This window comes from Prionailurus viverrinus, chromosome C1 (genome assembly GCF_022837055.1).
Source record: "Prionailurus viverrinus isolate Anna chromosome C1, UM_Priviv_1.0, whole genome shotgun sequence".
Taxonomy (NCBI): Eukaryota; Metazoa; Chordata; class Mammalia; order Carnivora; family Felidae; genus Prionailurus; species Prionailurus viverrinus.
Window position 1 is genome coordinate 129,759,520 of NC_062568.1, and position 14,441 is coordinate 129,773,960.

The following is a 14,441-nucleotide window of genomic DNA, read 5'->3' on the forward strand; positions in this document are numbered from 1 at the left end:
TCTCACTTAGATTAGTCATTTTCTCCTCCTAATTATGATATACTTTCTAATGCAGAGTGGCCCAATGCTTTGATATTTTCATAGCATTTTATTATAAGTCTTTCAATGTCTTTGTAAAGATTCATTGACCCAATTTTACAAATGAGCAAACTGAGATTCAGATAGGCTGACTGCCACGGCCACATAGTATTATCATCATGTTCCAATTAACTCTTCCTAACTCAGTAACTTTTTTATTTTAATATAGGAGTGTTCAGTTGGTAACATATTAAATTTTTCTATTCTCTCCCAGCCTTAATGTCTCATAGATGTTAACTCTTTAATTTAGTCCATCAATTTCATGCCATTGATTTCAGTGATATATAACTACACTTAATATGTGCTCCAATAAAATATGTACTTGGTTTGTGATAACTGTTTTTAAAGTGAAAACTTAAAATAATACTGGAAATGTAGAATAATAGGATCAGCTGTGATGTAGTCACAGAGTAAGGCACTTTAAAGATACCTCAGGGGTCTAACTGAAGATAAATACTTCTTGACCAGGTCAGAAGTTTCTGGCCTTTGAGATAAACATCCCATTACAGTTGGAACCTCAAAGACAGACATACAAATTACTACACTAGCTTGTTTTTCCTTCTGTTTTCTTGAGAAAGCAGCTACCTCCTACAGCAAGCACTGAGGATTATTCCGTGAGGAAGCAGTGCACTATAATGTCAATAATAAGAGGTCAAGGTGTAATCCCAAATGTCCTTAGCTTTCTTTAGTTTGCCTTTGAGGATGCTGTATCTTTGAATTTATATGAACACATTTAAGCACATTTCTTGAGTTAACCAGTCTTACATCTCCATCGTATCTCTTATTCAAGTTTCTGGGATGTTCTCTGTATTGAATTGAGAGTTAGTAAACTCATGTATTTGCTCCTTCTCTGGATCCAGTTCAATAAAGATCTGTCAAGATATTGCCTTTTGTAGTTTAATAACTATTAGAATGAATTGCCAGATGCCTTTACTTATTCTGAAAGCAATTACCTGGCCTATTTAAAAAAACCACTTTCCAAATCTATTCCCATTAGACTTTCCACCAATCTATATGTTAATATTTAAAGTTCCTCATTAGTACAAAGTCATCTAACTTTTCATGCTCATGAATCTCCTCCAACATCTCCAGCTCAAGTTTAGCATTATGCGCATTCTTGTTGTTATGGTCACTGATTTTGTCGTTGTTGTCAAAAGGAGGACTTTGTTCTTTTGGAGAGGGTGCCCTAGTCTGTCTTATGTAAAGTCTTCTGAATCCTTCATACCTCACCATCTCAGCTATGCATTGACAGTAATGTTGTTTTTTTTTTTTTCTATTTTTGCACCACGGAATGAGAAAAGTTCAGGAAAATGCCTCGGCTTACCTCTGAGTTACTTGAAACACATGGAAACCCAATGTTTAATTCTGTATCTTCATTTGTCCTTGGAAATGCTCAGTCATCTTTGACAAAATCATTCTATGAACTAATGAGGGCCAAACCCTTGGATGTTAGTGGAAAATCTCAGTCTGCGTCTCTTGATAGTCACAGATTTATTGTACAGAACCCAACTGGTAATAATTTTGAGGGCCTAGGTACATTTCCAGTTCCCTTCCAGCAAGCCCCTTAGATTTTCAAAGTAAAAGAAGAATATGTTCATTTATCTAGCTATCCAAAAATAGTCAATGCATGGCTTCCCAAAGACCATTCATTCAGTTGGTCTTTCACTGCTACCAGCATAAAAGTCCACCCCCAATTTTTGTGCATTTGTCTTCTGCCTGTGGATGAAAAGTTATAAACCATATAGACAAGGACTACATCTTCCTGCTGGTCTAGCACCTTACTAGTTCTTATTAGAACATTAGTATTGAGGTGGAAAGATGAGAGATATTGCAAATGATAAATGACTCCCACAAGATTTGTCTCAGTATTTATCATGGTTCATGTTTTATGGGTGAAGAAACACAGTAAGATCGTAGTGGTTGTTAAGACATGCAAATAAATATAATGAGTCGCTGGAAGTTGGAAAATAAAAGTTATAAATACCACAGTTTTTACTAGATTATCCTCCTTGGTAGGGGCTGAGATGGGGAGAATTTGCAGGACAGTACAATGTTTTAAGAAAGACTGACTGCTATAATATATTTGAAAACACAATGATGTGCTTAAGAATTAAGTTAAACTAAGAATTTAGGCAAGGATTCCAAAGGATTAAATATGAGCAGTGCTGTTGTTAATCCAGAAACAGTAAAAGGTAGATTACATGGTAGGATTCCCAAGGATTCTTCGAAGTTGAAAAGATATATTTTGGAAAAGAATTAGGTTAAATAATTTATAAGAAAATAAAGTGAAGAATCATACTAAACAAGTATCTTCTTTTGGCTAGGTACTTTATATATTCTCACTTAATTGTCAAAATAAATAAGAAAGACTAGTTCACTTTGTCCTCGAAAAAGCTCAGACTCAGGAAAGTAAAGTAACCAGCCCAAGGGTACATAGCTCACGCTCTTTCATCCACCTGACATCATTTCTATAAATAACCAATCTGCTCAAATATTCATGGAAGTTTAATTTAATGTTGGTATCTTTAAATTTTTTTTTTCAACGTTTATTTATTTTTGGGACAGAGAGAGACAGAGCATGAACGGGGGAGGGGCAGAGAGAGAGGGAGACACAGAATCGGAAACAGGCTCCAGGCTCTGAGCCATCAGCCCAAAGTCCGACGCGGGGCTCGAACTCCCGGACCGCGAGATCGTGACCTGGCTGAAGTCGGATGCTTAACCGACTGCGCCACCCAGGCGCCCCTAATGTTGGTATCTTTATAAAGTGAGTTAAGATTCAGTATTAACTCTGAATTTCAGCATTGGATCGTCAACCATAAATCAATCAATAACGCTATATGACTGTCTATGTCTAATGTGGACAAATGATGGAGATATTGAAGATTCTGAAGGAAAATAATATCTTATTCCTGAGATGGATGGCATCTCTTTCAGATGTGCATAAATCTATGGAAAAATATATACACCTACAGAATTATGGATACACCCAGAATCATTTTGTAAGCCAAAAATCAGAAGGAAGTGACTGGTGATAAATGTTGGAGTGACCCGAGTTAAAGTAGTCCAGATATGTTTATGTCTAGGAATCAAATTTTATAAATTTAAACGTGATATAGGTGCTCACTATGTGCCAGACATAAGTGACCATCATTAATCCTCATACCAACCTTGTAAAGTAGGTACTAATACTATCTCGGTTTTACCAGTGGCAAAACTAAAGCAGAAAAAAAGAGTCCAACATCTTGGTCAGGTTTCCAGAGCTGGTAAGTGGCAGAGCTGGGATTTAAACTGAGGCAGTACCAAAGTTGCTGCTCTTACATTCACCTTATACCTTCAATGTCAGTATCCCATGTAAGTAAGCAGTCTATATTTATCTTAGGACATAAAGATTAGGATTCCCTAACCCTTGCTATAAATTTTACATGTGAACATACTTCACCATTGTTCTTAGAGGAACACATTCATTAATTTATTCAACATATTTACTGAATACCTACAATGTGGCATACACTCCTCATGTGGGGGGACAGAACAGTGAACAGGACACACAAGGGCCCTGCTTTGTTACACTCACAGTACCAGGCACTCAATACATGTTAACAGTGTAGTACAATGCATTTTAATTTCAAAAATAATGTATGTTTTCATTGGCTTGGATAAATTACCTACATCACTTTCCTTAATCCAAGTTACCCTTAAAATCTACCTTTAAAAATTAGTACCATGTTCCCAAAATTTCTATTAAGTAGAAAGGTTTGGGCGATTCCTACTTAGAGGAGTAGTTAAAACACTCCTACAGTCTTAAAATGATTCTCTGAATGGGGCATTAAATCATGTACCTTTGTAGTAGTTATATTTTCATAATAAGATATGCCACTCTTGTCCACATAAGGAACCATTCCCTCCCACTGCTCCAAACTGCTTATTATACATGTTGTTCAGTGTCTTTTACCCAGTGAGTAGCTATTAAAGGATGTTTAATAACATGTGGAGAATAAGGTATCCTACATTAAAGAAATTCACGCTGCCATTACTTCCCCAAAATACCAATCATTTGCCAAATTTAAATGGCCTTAGTAGCCTACCAATGTTGCTTTTTCCTATTACAAAGACCCACCTCTAAAAATCATCAAGTACAACCCATTAAAATGAATATTCTAGAAACCTGCTAAAGTAATCTACATTTTAATGAGACGGGAAGGGCTCTAGGAATATTTCCATTCCCTTGTCTCTTACATATGTTTCCTTACCTGCCCTCTAGAGTGGAGGATGTGAACAGTGTCAGGCTCCGCTAAGATCCTCCCCCACCTCCACCCCCACCCCCAAGTTTGCTGCCTAAGCTTGCACGCAGGGACCCACATGGCATCACGGAATGGGCTCTTTACATATATGCAGTGCCATAGCTACTTACAGAGCTATGCACACGCGTGTATGCCCATGTATGGGTGTGCTTCATACGCCTGTGATGGGACCCGCGTTGGTCTCCCTCTCCTTTCCACCTGACCGGTGGGGAATCCCAGCAATTCCCCGGAACTCAGGGAATAGTGAGATGAGGTAAATAGCTCTTTTCCCTTCCCTGGTGGCAGGCACCGCTGGGTGCCAGGAATCTGCAATGCCTCTTCTCACAAGCAGCTAATAAAAGGAGACTGGGAAGATGAGCAAGTGGAGAATACATGAACGAGGAAAGGGCCGTTGTACGAAAGGTGATGCTTCGGGAGCTACCGAACTATGATTGTGTTTCTACATTACAAAGCCCTAGGAAGCTAGAGGGGAGGCAGAGAAACTCCGAATCTAAAATGCTCTGAGATTTTTCTAATTGTGCCTAGAAACCACCGCTTGGCGTGTGTCCTGCGCGGGGTTAAAGAATCCAAGCGAGCGCCGGCTGAAACTCGCCGCGCGGCATCCGGCACTTTGAGCTTCGGTGGGGTTTGCGCTCCGAAGACGCGTCCACACACCATTTTCCCAGGCGTTGTGCAGGTTTCTTAAACAGCCCAGCTGCTGCCTCAGAAAGGAGTTTCTAGAAGCTCCTTCTCTACTGCCTCCCCTCCCCCATCTTTTTTTTTTTTTTTTTTTTTTTTTTTTTTTTTTTTTTTTTTGGTTTTTACCCCCGCGAGGAGCTTCTCCGGCTCCACTGCGTCTGCCCTCCGAGGGGTACAGGTGCCGCTGTCCCGACTTCTGCCGCTCCGTCCACCGACGCCGCCTCCTCCGGGCGGGCCTGGGGGCTTCACCCGGCGCTGCTGCATCGCGAACGGTCTCTCGCTGGGCGCTGCGGCCGCTGCCCGGCGCCCGGGACTCCCCGCCCTCCCGCGCGACCCCGCGCCCGGGCGGGCGGCGCTTGCGGCGGGCAGGGGGCGGGGAGGGGAGAGGGGGCTCGTCTGGGGGTAGCCGCCTCCTCTGCAGCCTGCTGGCGCCTCGAAACCCGGACCTGCCTCCGCCTCTTCCTCCAGCGACTCCATCCCTCCTCCCGCGCCTCGTCCTCCCGCCGCCCCCGCCGCCGCGCCCCCGGTGGCTGCCTCGGCGGACCCGGGAGGGGGCCCGCTGCGTCCGCCGCCCGCTCGGCTCGGCCCGGCCCGGGAGGCGTGCATGCCCCTGCTGCCCGCGGCGCTCACCAGCAGCATGCTCTATTTCCAGATGGTGATCATGGCAGGGACGGTGATGCTGGCGTACTACTTCGAGTACACCGACACGTTCACCGTGAACGTGCAGGGCTTCTTCTGCCACGACAGCGCCTACCGCAAGCCCTACCCGGGCCCGGAGGACAGCAGCGCCGTGCCCCCCGTGCTCCTCTACTCGCTGGCCGCCGGGGTCCCAGTGCTCGTGGTAAGCCCTGGGGGGCCCGCCCTGGCGTCGGACTCCCTTCTGTCGCCCCTCACCTTCGGGGTGGAGGCCCCGCTGAGGGTCGGGGCGCGGCAGCTTTGCCTTCTAAGTTCCTCCAAGTTGTGGGCAGCCCCTTCCCCAGAGGACATTCTTCTAGGGCGCGTCAGGGGTGGGTGCGAAGGAATCCCGCACCTCTCCCCACATGCCACCCCCGCACCCCCTGCTGCGGCTGCAGTATTGGGTGGCGGGGAGGAGGATGAGAGGGAAGGGGGCCGTGGGAGGTGATGGGTGGGGGGTCGGGGCTGGGGAGGAGGTGAGCCCTCGGGATGAATTTCTACTTCCTCCACTCAGTGGCCTTGCTCCGCTGGCCGCCTGCTCTGAGATTGCCCCTGGAAGATGAGCAGCGGCGGGCCGGCGGAGAGGAGAGGGCATCAGTTGCTGGGGTGTGGAGGGGACTCCTGCTTCCTGAGTCTGGGCGCGTATTCCCGTTTTACCACCGCCTTCCCTTTCACATGAAAGTGCCAGTGGGACTAAGCTGACCAGGGAACAAATAGCTAAAAAAGAATGTTGAAAACTGCTAAGTGGAAGGGTCCAGCAGCAGTGCTTGCTGAAAAGCAGGAGCTGTGTCCAAATTACAAGATTCATTTAAAGGCTGCTCCATTCTAGTCTCTGGGCATCTTAAGTCCTTATCTCTGATAGCTTTGCTTAGAATGCCTTGGAGGTTTTGGGACTCTGTGTGTGTGTGTGTGTGTGTGTGTGTGTGTGTGTGTGTGTGTAAGGACATACACGCATATACACACACGTATAATTATTAGAAGGATTATCACATAATAATTTACATATGTGAATATGGTGCAAAGTTATTGGTAGAACTGGTGGTGTTTCTTAAAGAAAACATTATGGCTCCTCTGTTATTGTCAAAGTATTGGAGGTTTCCTTCCAGTGGTACCGCTTCTCTCTCTCTCTCTCTTTCAACTCTCAATAGATAGCAAACAGGAAATTGGAAAATGAAGAGGACAGGGAAAAGGAAGTTTTATTTTAGTGGCTGAATGTGTACATTTTAACAATGAATGTTGAGAACATCGATGATATATCCTGGGTTTGGATATTCATGTTTGCTTTGATTTTAGGGGAAATGATTTAATATTTTTCCAAATAATGGGAAGTTCCTAACACACATAATGGAATCCCACCAAGGAACTTCTTGATAACTTCAAAGTAACTCCGTTTATCACAGGTACCATGATAGTTGACTTGCACCAGAAAACGTTTTGTTTTGTTTTAGTGTTGTAATTTTCTAGAAATCCACCTTCATGTTTGTGTTCTCTTCCATTTGAAAAACTGAAAAAAGAAAGAAAGTGTAGTCGTTGGAGGGATTCTTTCTGCTTTCTGCAGATGTTGGGTTTTCAGGCACATGTTTTCTGGGTGACTAAATAGCTCAGGGTTTTTTGTTTTTGTTTTTGTTTTTTTAAGAAAAAAGCCTGTCACTTTTAGGTCACTTGTTTGGTTGCAACCATAATCAATAATGTCTGTAACGCTTCTCTTGGTAATTACTGTTCTGTGTCTTATTTAAATGAGATAGCACTCTTTAGATCCTGACCACCCATCCTTGGTGGCAAGTGTCAGTTAGAGACAAGAACGTATTGGCCCAAAGATGTTGATTATTTCCTACTGGGAGGAGAGAGGGAATTAGTCATTACTGAGTGCCTACTTTGTGCTGGGCACTGAAGAGTCATAATAGCATTTAGTCCTCAGTGCATTCCTCTCCAAATAACATTTGAGGATGCTGAGGATCAGATAATAAAATGGAAGGAGCTGAAAATAAAAATGGGAGGTGTGGTGTTTTTATGCCCATGGGACTGGCACCAAATGCATGGTACTTCTAATGCTTCCAGAGAGCATGTTCTCAGAAAGAGGATGAGACAGCTGATGTGGCAGGCATGGAGAATAAAAATTGAGAGGTTTTAAAAGGGAGGATCTCACTTGATTCCCATCATATTTTGACATTCAGTCCTTTAGTTGCAAGAGAAAGAATTTGGGGGGGTCAGTCTGAAGGGAAGGAAGTGTTGGCTTTTAGAGGCTACCTTTACTGCTGGCCCTTGTTTTCCCTTCTGCTTTTCCAAGCAGTAAGTTCTCATAGTAATGGCAGTCCTGCCTTTCCATTCCTCTTGAGAATACTGGCTTGGCACAGTCACTCTACGTGGAAATGATGTTATCAGTAATAATACTAGTAATGCCCATGATTTGTCGCGTTATATATCTTATACCCATTTAATATTTGCATTATCTATGAAAGCAATTATTATTCTTGTCACCTAACATTTGCAAAAACTGAGGCTTAGAAAGGTAAACTAATTGCCCAAGGACCAGGGCTAAAAATGTCATACTCAGAATTGTAACCCTACTTTGTTGAACTCCCCAGCTGGAGTCTTTTCTATTATAATATACAAATTCAGCTTACTCATAAATCATGCTTCTGAATAAATGCCTCAAACAGTCTCTGTCCCCATCTCTTACATTTCTTGGACTGTAGTGATGAAGCTTCTTCATATTGTATATTTTTTTACCCTTCAAACATCATTTTTAATTCTTTAGATTAATTTGAAAAGTAGCTGTCCTCACTACCACAATCAGTGGCTTTGTTTCACACTTGCTAAATTCATTTATCTAAAAATCAAAAGCAATATGTATTTTCAGTTTTATCATTTTTATGTAGTATTGTTTTGGGGCCCAGGTTTGGAATCTAACAAATTTGGATTCAGATTCAAAGTACTTCCTGCTGCTGTGTTAACTGTTGGGAACCCTACTTGCTGTGTAACCTTGAACAACTTTGTTTAATCTTGTTAAGCCTCAACTTCCTAAGTCTCAGGATTGTGCATATTAAATTAGATGTAATACATGAATGTCATCCTTTGGCCCATAGTGGATACTTCATAAGAGATAAGAGATCAGTAAATCATCGGCATTATTAGTGAAGTGATAATTCAGTAAATGTTTATTGAATTCCTGTGTTTCAAGACAGAGTAGAGGTTATAAAGAGAACTTCAAAAATAAACCAAACTCCTAAGGAGTTTACAGCCTAATTTGGGAAATCAAGTAAATATGCCAAGGTCATAGTATAAATCACCATAATAGAAGTGTGTACACACACACACACACACACACACACACACACACACGTACACACGCCACAAAGACTTCTGGTGGTTCAGAAGAAGATCATTTTTATTTGGAGGGGTGGGGAAAGGCTTCATGAAGAAAGTGGTGGCATTTGAGATGTGACTTGAAGAAGAGTCTGGAGTGGAGTTTGAGTTGGGACATCACAGAAGCAGCTACCTGGACAGCCACTTGGTAGCAGAAAATGCAGGCTGTACTCTTGAAGCAGCAGTTGGTTTGTCTTGTTGCTCAGAGTGTTGTGTGGGGAACACAGAGGTTATATGGCTGAAGAGGAAGACTAGGGTCTCATTAATGAGTCCTGAAATGGCAGGCTGAAAGTTTTTCTCAATCTGTTGGGAATGGACTAGGGACATTGTCTGATGGGTGGTGTTTTAAGACATTTTGGGGACAGTAAAAACACCAAAAAAGAATTTTGAACTCTTATCCTACAAGCCTATTTTGTGTTGTGAGATATTAGTTTAATTGTGTTTTCAGAAAATGCCTATAATTTGGGCTCATTTACAAAGACATATTGTATAACCTCTTTGAAAATGTCCTGTTCAGTTTGATCTGTGTGTCATTTGCAAAAGCACCACATATGGAATTTATAGATACACATTTAATTAGTGACCTTTGATTTTTTTTCATTGATTGAAAGAACTGGTGATGACAATGGTTTCTGGTCCCCAAATTTGGATACAGTGGCCATGAGCAGCTATTTATTGCTCCTTAGATCATTAAGCAACACGGGTGATTTGAAGGAGACCAAAGCTAGAGCGTTCTTCATAGAGCCAGAACCAAGGCAGAGAAAATCCAGCAGGGAGCAGGGTGGGTTTGAGGGTTAGGGAGCATCTCTGATTCCTATATCTGCATTCTCAGGAAACTCCCTTTGGACTCTGAGGTTCCGAGGGATATAGCTACTGCTGCTATCCCAAGGGTATCGCATTACTAAATGTGGCCGAGATACATGATGACAGAAAGGCATTCTGTATCCAGGGCTCTATCTTGTTAGATCAGAGTGCCTAAAGCTTTCCCATAGACCTCTTCTCCTGTGAACCTTACCTTGAGTGCTCGCTCCTATTTCTACTCCTAGAACTCATGCCTGTGGCCTGGTGCAGGAGCAGCATGGATATGGATGTCAGACAAGTCTAGATTCTTATCTGCATTTCTCTCACTTACTATATGTGTGACCTTGGGCAAAATTTTCTTATTCATAAACTGAAGATAAAAATGCCTACCTCTTGGAAGGCAGTGCATGTAAAGGTTAAGATCACAGACTCTGGAGTCAGACTGTTTGGGTTTGAAGCCCAGATCTGCCACTTTCCTGCTGTGTGAACCTGAGCCAGTCTTTCTAGGCTTCAGTTTCTTCCACTGTAAAATGGAGATAATATGAGTATTGGCCTCATAGGATTATTAAGAGGATGAAATGGGTTAACATATATGTCAGAGTAGTGCCCAGCTAAATACGTGTCACCTACCATTAGTCCTCTCCAGGTTGTGATGATTAATCAAGATAATCTAAGGCACCTAGCAAAATACATTTGTTAGTGGATTCCAGGGCTGATGAAATATTAGACATGGACAGAGGCCACCTAGCTCAGTCCACTCACCCACAAAAATTGGGGTGTCTGAATTGCAAGAATAGCAAAAATCAGAACTCTGTTATTGACCTCAAGTAATGATTCCTACCTTTGATGACTCCTCTATTTTTTCAAGTAAGCTGACACTAGCTAATATCTCCTATGCACCAGAAACTGTGCTAGATACGTTTAATGCTCACTATTGTAGTACTTTCTTTAAACACAAGCACTGTCATTAAATCCACTTAAAAATGAGAAATAGGATGTTTAGTGGGATTATGTATCAGACCTGTGTTAAGTTATTTAAATCCATTCATTAATTTTACCTTCAGCTTATGAAGGATAGTGAAAAGGTTGGAGTGCCAACCAGGAGTCCCACGGTGACAGTTCCAGAATCATGGAAGCCCGTGCCTCTAGTTCTTTACCTTAACACGTTAAACAAATTGTTAAAGATTTTTGAGTCATAGTGATTCAATACTAGAAGAATCAACATTTTCTCAAATCATTTATCCTCAATTTCAGCTTTTCTGGTTTGATCAGAAGCTTTGTGTTCCAGTGTAGATAATGGTTTCAATGTGTGGTGTAGGAGATTGTTTTGTTTCCTGTGAAGCTTGAAATGTTGTGGAGAGGTGGGTGGTGGCAGAAGGGATTCAGAGATATTTCTGTTATTCTGATCTGAAGCCATCTTTCTTATCTGTGTAGCATGCACTGACACAGTGCTGCAGGCATCTGCATTTAGGTGAAACCACCCTCCAGTTCTAGACCTGGCGTGTGGAGGGCTGAGGCGGCCTTATTTCTGAGGAATGTTTTTTTAAAATGGGACCTACCACTAGATTTGGGGTGCAGTGAACACAGTGAAATTGTGTATAAATACTATGTATACACATATGCACATTGTATACAAACACACACACACGTTTTCCTAGTAAGAGGCTCCATAGCTTTATCAGATTATCAGAGATATCCAAGATTCCCTGAAAGGTGGATCCACACTTTGAAGGTTTATGAATCTGGTTAAACTCCTCCTTATGTCTCTTAGGACTTTGCTTCACTTAGATATTCTCATTCATATTCATTCATTCATATTTTCCCTCCCTCCCTGTATTCCTTTTTGTCTCCCTTTTTCCACAGATCTCCTCCACTTTGCATACCGATGAAGAGATGGTGATGCTGAGGGAAAGGCTGAAGCTGGTCTGAAAACCAGCTAGTTTTCCTCTGCTTCTCCTTCTCCTCTCTCTTCCCCTTTTCCTTCTGCCTCTCCTCCTCCCCATCCCTGTCTCCCTTTTTCTCTTCCTGTCTTCTTTGCCCCCGCCAATGCCTATCACTTGGTAATCCTGTGGCTTTTCTGAGCCAGTTACCTTATCTGAAAAATGTTGACTCATTTATTCCTACCAGCTGTTGTGAGTATCAAATAGGTGAGAATACACTTTGGAGACAATATGAGGAAAACATAATGTGAGTGGATTACATGAGTTACATACCCAGTTTGTCACTGGAGATGATTACAAAACGAATATTTCCAGGGAGCAACATGGATACCATCTATTAAGTTGGCATTGTATCATATTAATTTTTAAACTTGCATCATCCCAAAAAGACATTATTTAGAAAAGTTTTAAATGGTGATAACGCACCTACTATGTACTATGTATAATGTTCTTGCTTGAACTTGTATAATGAGTAAGGCATATTACTGACCTTCAAGAGTTCAGATATTATGCGTGAAGTTACAGTTTCAAGCCTTCGTTTTCTTGTCTGTGAAATTGAAGTAATGATACTTAACATGATACCTTATAAGAATTAAATATAAGCATTCAATAACTGATAGCTGCTCTTTTAGCATAAATGCTAATAGTATTTATTGATAGTGCACAGCAAAATGACATCATAATCATTTCTTTTGAATGAATGAGATAAACCATTTACTTTTCACTTTAACCCTTTCATAAAGTATATGCATTAACACATCTAGGGAGCTTAGGCAATTTACTCCAGCTGGTAAATGACACATCCAGGATCTGAATCTATTACTTTAAGTCCAGTGCTCTGTTGACTACATGCAGTTTTCCACTAATTTGATTCACAACATAAAATGGCGGCATTCCCAGAAGGCAGGGGTGAGTTAAAATATATAGATTATATATCAATGTGCTGTTTACAGTATCCATATGTTTGTTAATGTACAACCAGATGTGAAAAGGGGATGTTCAAAAACATGTTCAAAGACAAAACTTCACTGGCTTTTAGAATCAATGGAGTGATCAGTAGAACAGCTCAACATTCCCATTCATGCAAGAGACAAGTTCTGATCTCAGAGATCTTAACCTATAGTTAGGAGGATCCTTTTAACAGACTTTGGAAAATCATAAAGAATATCCTTTAGATGGAAGATATTTTAAAATATGTGAAACGGAGTTATATTTTCAGTACTATTGAAACTATTTCTCAGAATGCCAGTTGTCACTCAGCATGCTGGTTATGTTTTTAGTCCTATTATGACAGATGTAGTTTGAAAATCTGTCAGTAAAACCACCATTTTGTTGTTGTTGTTGTTGTTGTTATTGTTATTGCTGTGAAAAACAGAGTCCTAAAGATTTTTTCCCATCCAGGTGCGTTTAAAATTCTAAAGGCAGTGTTTTGGTGGACATTTCTCAATGAGACAACATGTGTGAGTGAATGTGTGTGTGTGTGTGTGTGTGTGTGTGTGTGTGTGTGTAGTGAATATATATAAGAAATTCCAAGCTTATTACACACACAAACACACACACACACACACACACACACACACACACACACACACATACATGGTCTGTAATAAGCTTGGAATTTCTTACATGGATTAATTTTTATCTCCCTTGCTTCTAACCTATATAATGCTCCCACATCCATTCCCCCCTAAAAAAAAACAAAAACAAAAACAAAAAACAAACTTTATGGAACATTCTGCAATATCTGTTCGGACCTAGCACCGCCTCTTCTGAGCAAATCTCTTGGACACCCACAGATAAAATGGGTGCATTCTCCTCTATGGTTCCTTAGCTTCTTTAACAAATTATAATATTAAAATAACCTAATATTTTTCTTTATATTGCATTATTTTTATTTATGTTTCCATCACTAGCCTTAAACATCTCAAAGTCAGGGTATTATAATCTGACTCAAGCTAATTTGATCCTACCCAATCTGTTTGGTTATTTTTGGTAGATAAGGTATCCAGGCACCAACTGAGGTTTACAATGATGAAGTTATAATGACCAAATTCTGCTGAGCATGTAGTTACATAACCATTCATTAAAATAGGCAAAGTAGTCCATATGCCCTGTCCTGTAAGTTTAGTGAACTGGCAGCTTTTTATCCTTTGAGGTGTTTTAAGTGTATGAAACTCTGTATGAAAGGTTCAGCACAGACAAGGTGGAATTCTGTGCCCTGTCATGACATGCTTCATGCAGAAATCTTCCTAAACCAATGGCTGGACTCTAGATGCACTGAGAATAAGCCATTGGGATATAGGTTATAGGCCTCACTGGAGGCCTATAGTTTGTTCATTCAAGATTGGGGAACTATTTTAGTCAATCCACATAGCTTGAAAATATTCAGTTTCATCAGTAAAGAGTCTATTTTTAGCATTCATCATGTTAATTAAAAGTAATTGCTTTCATCAATAAAAAATCATTTTTATATCCATAATTTTAATTAAATCAGTTATTAATTAACATACAGATAGCAAAAAGACTTGTAGCAGCCTCTTTGGGTTGGGACTTTTCTGGTAAAATGCTGGTGACTTCCCAGGACTTCCTTCCTCCCTATCTT

At 41.1% G+C, this 14,441-nt stretch overlaps 1 protein-coding gene across 4 annotated transcripts in view; it reads left to right on the forward strand.

Moving 5' to 3' along the window:
• The window catches only part of PLPPR5 (phospholipid phosphatase related 5), a 220,275-nt gene that overhangs the window by 87,834 nt on the left and 118,000 nt on the right, over positions 1-14,441 (forward strand). For 2 of the 4 annotated variants that reach the window (XM_047871976.1, XM_047871977.1), the window contains exon 3: positions 5,710-5,898. The exons of 1 other annotated variant lie outside the window; for it this stretch is intronic. In XM_047871976.1, coding sequence (XP_047727932.1) covers positions 5,710-5,898 — 189 coding nt within the window. Of the gene's footprint in view, positions 1-5,615; positions 5,899-14,441 lie in introns of those variants that run through there. One more of the 4 variants, XM_047871978.1, reaches the window with a different exon arrangement.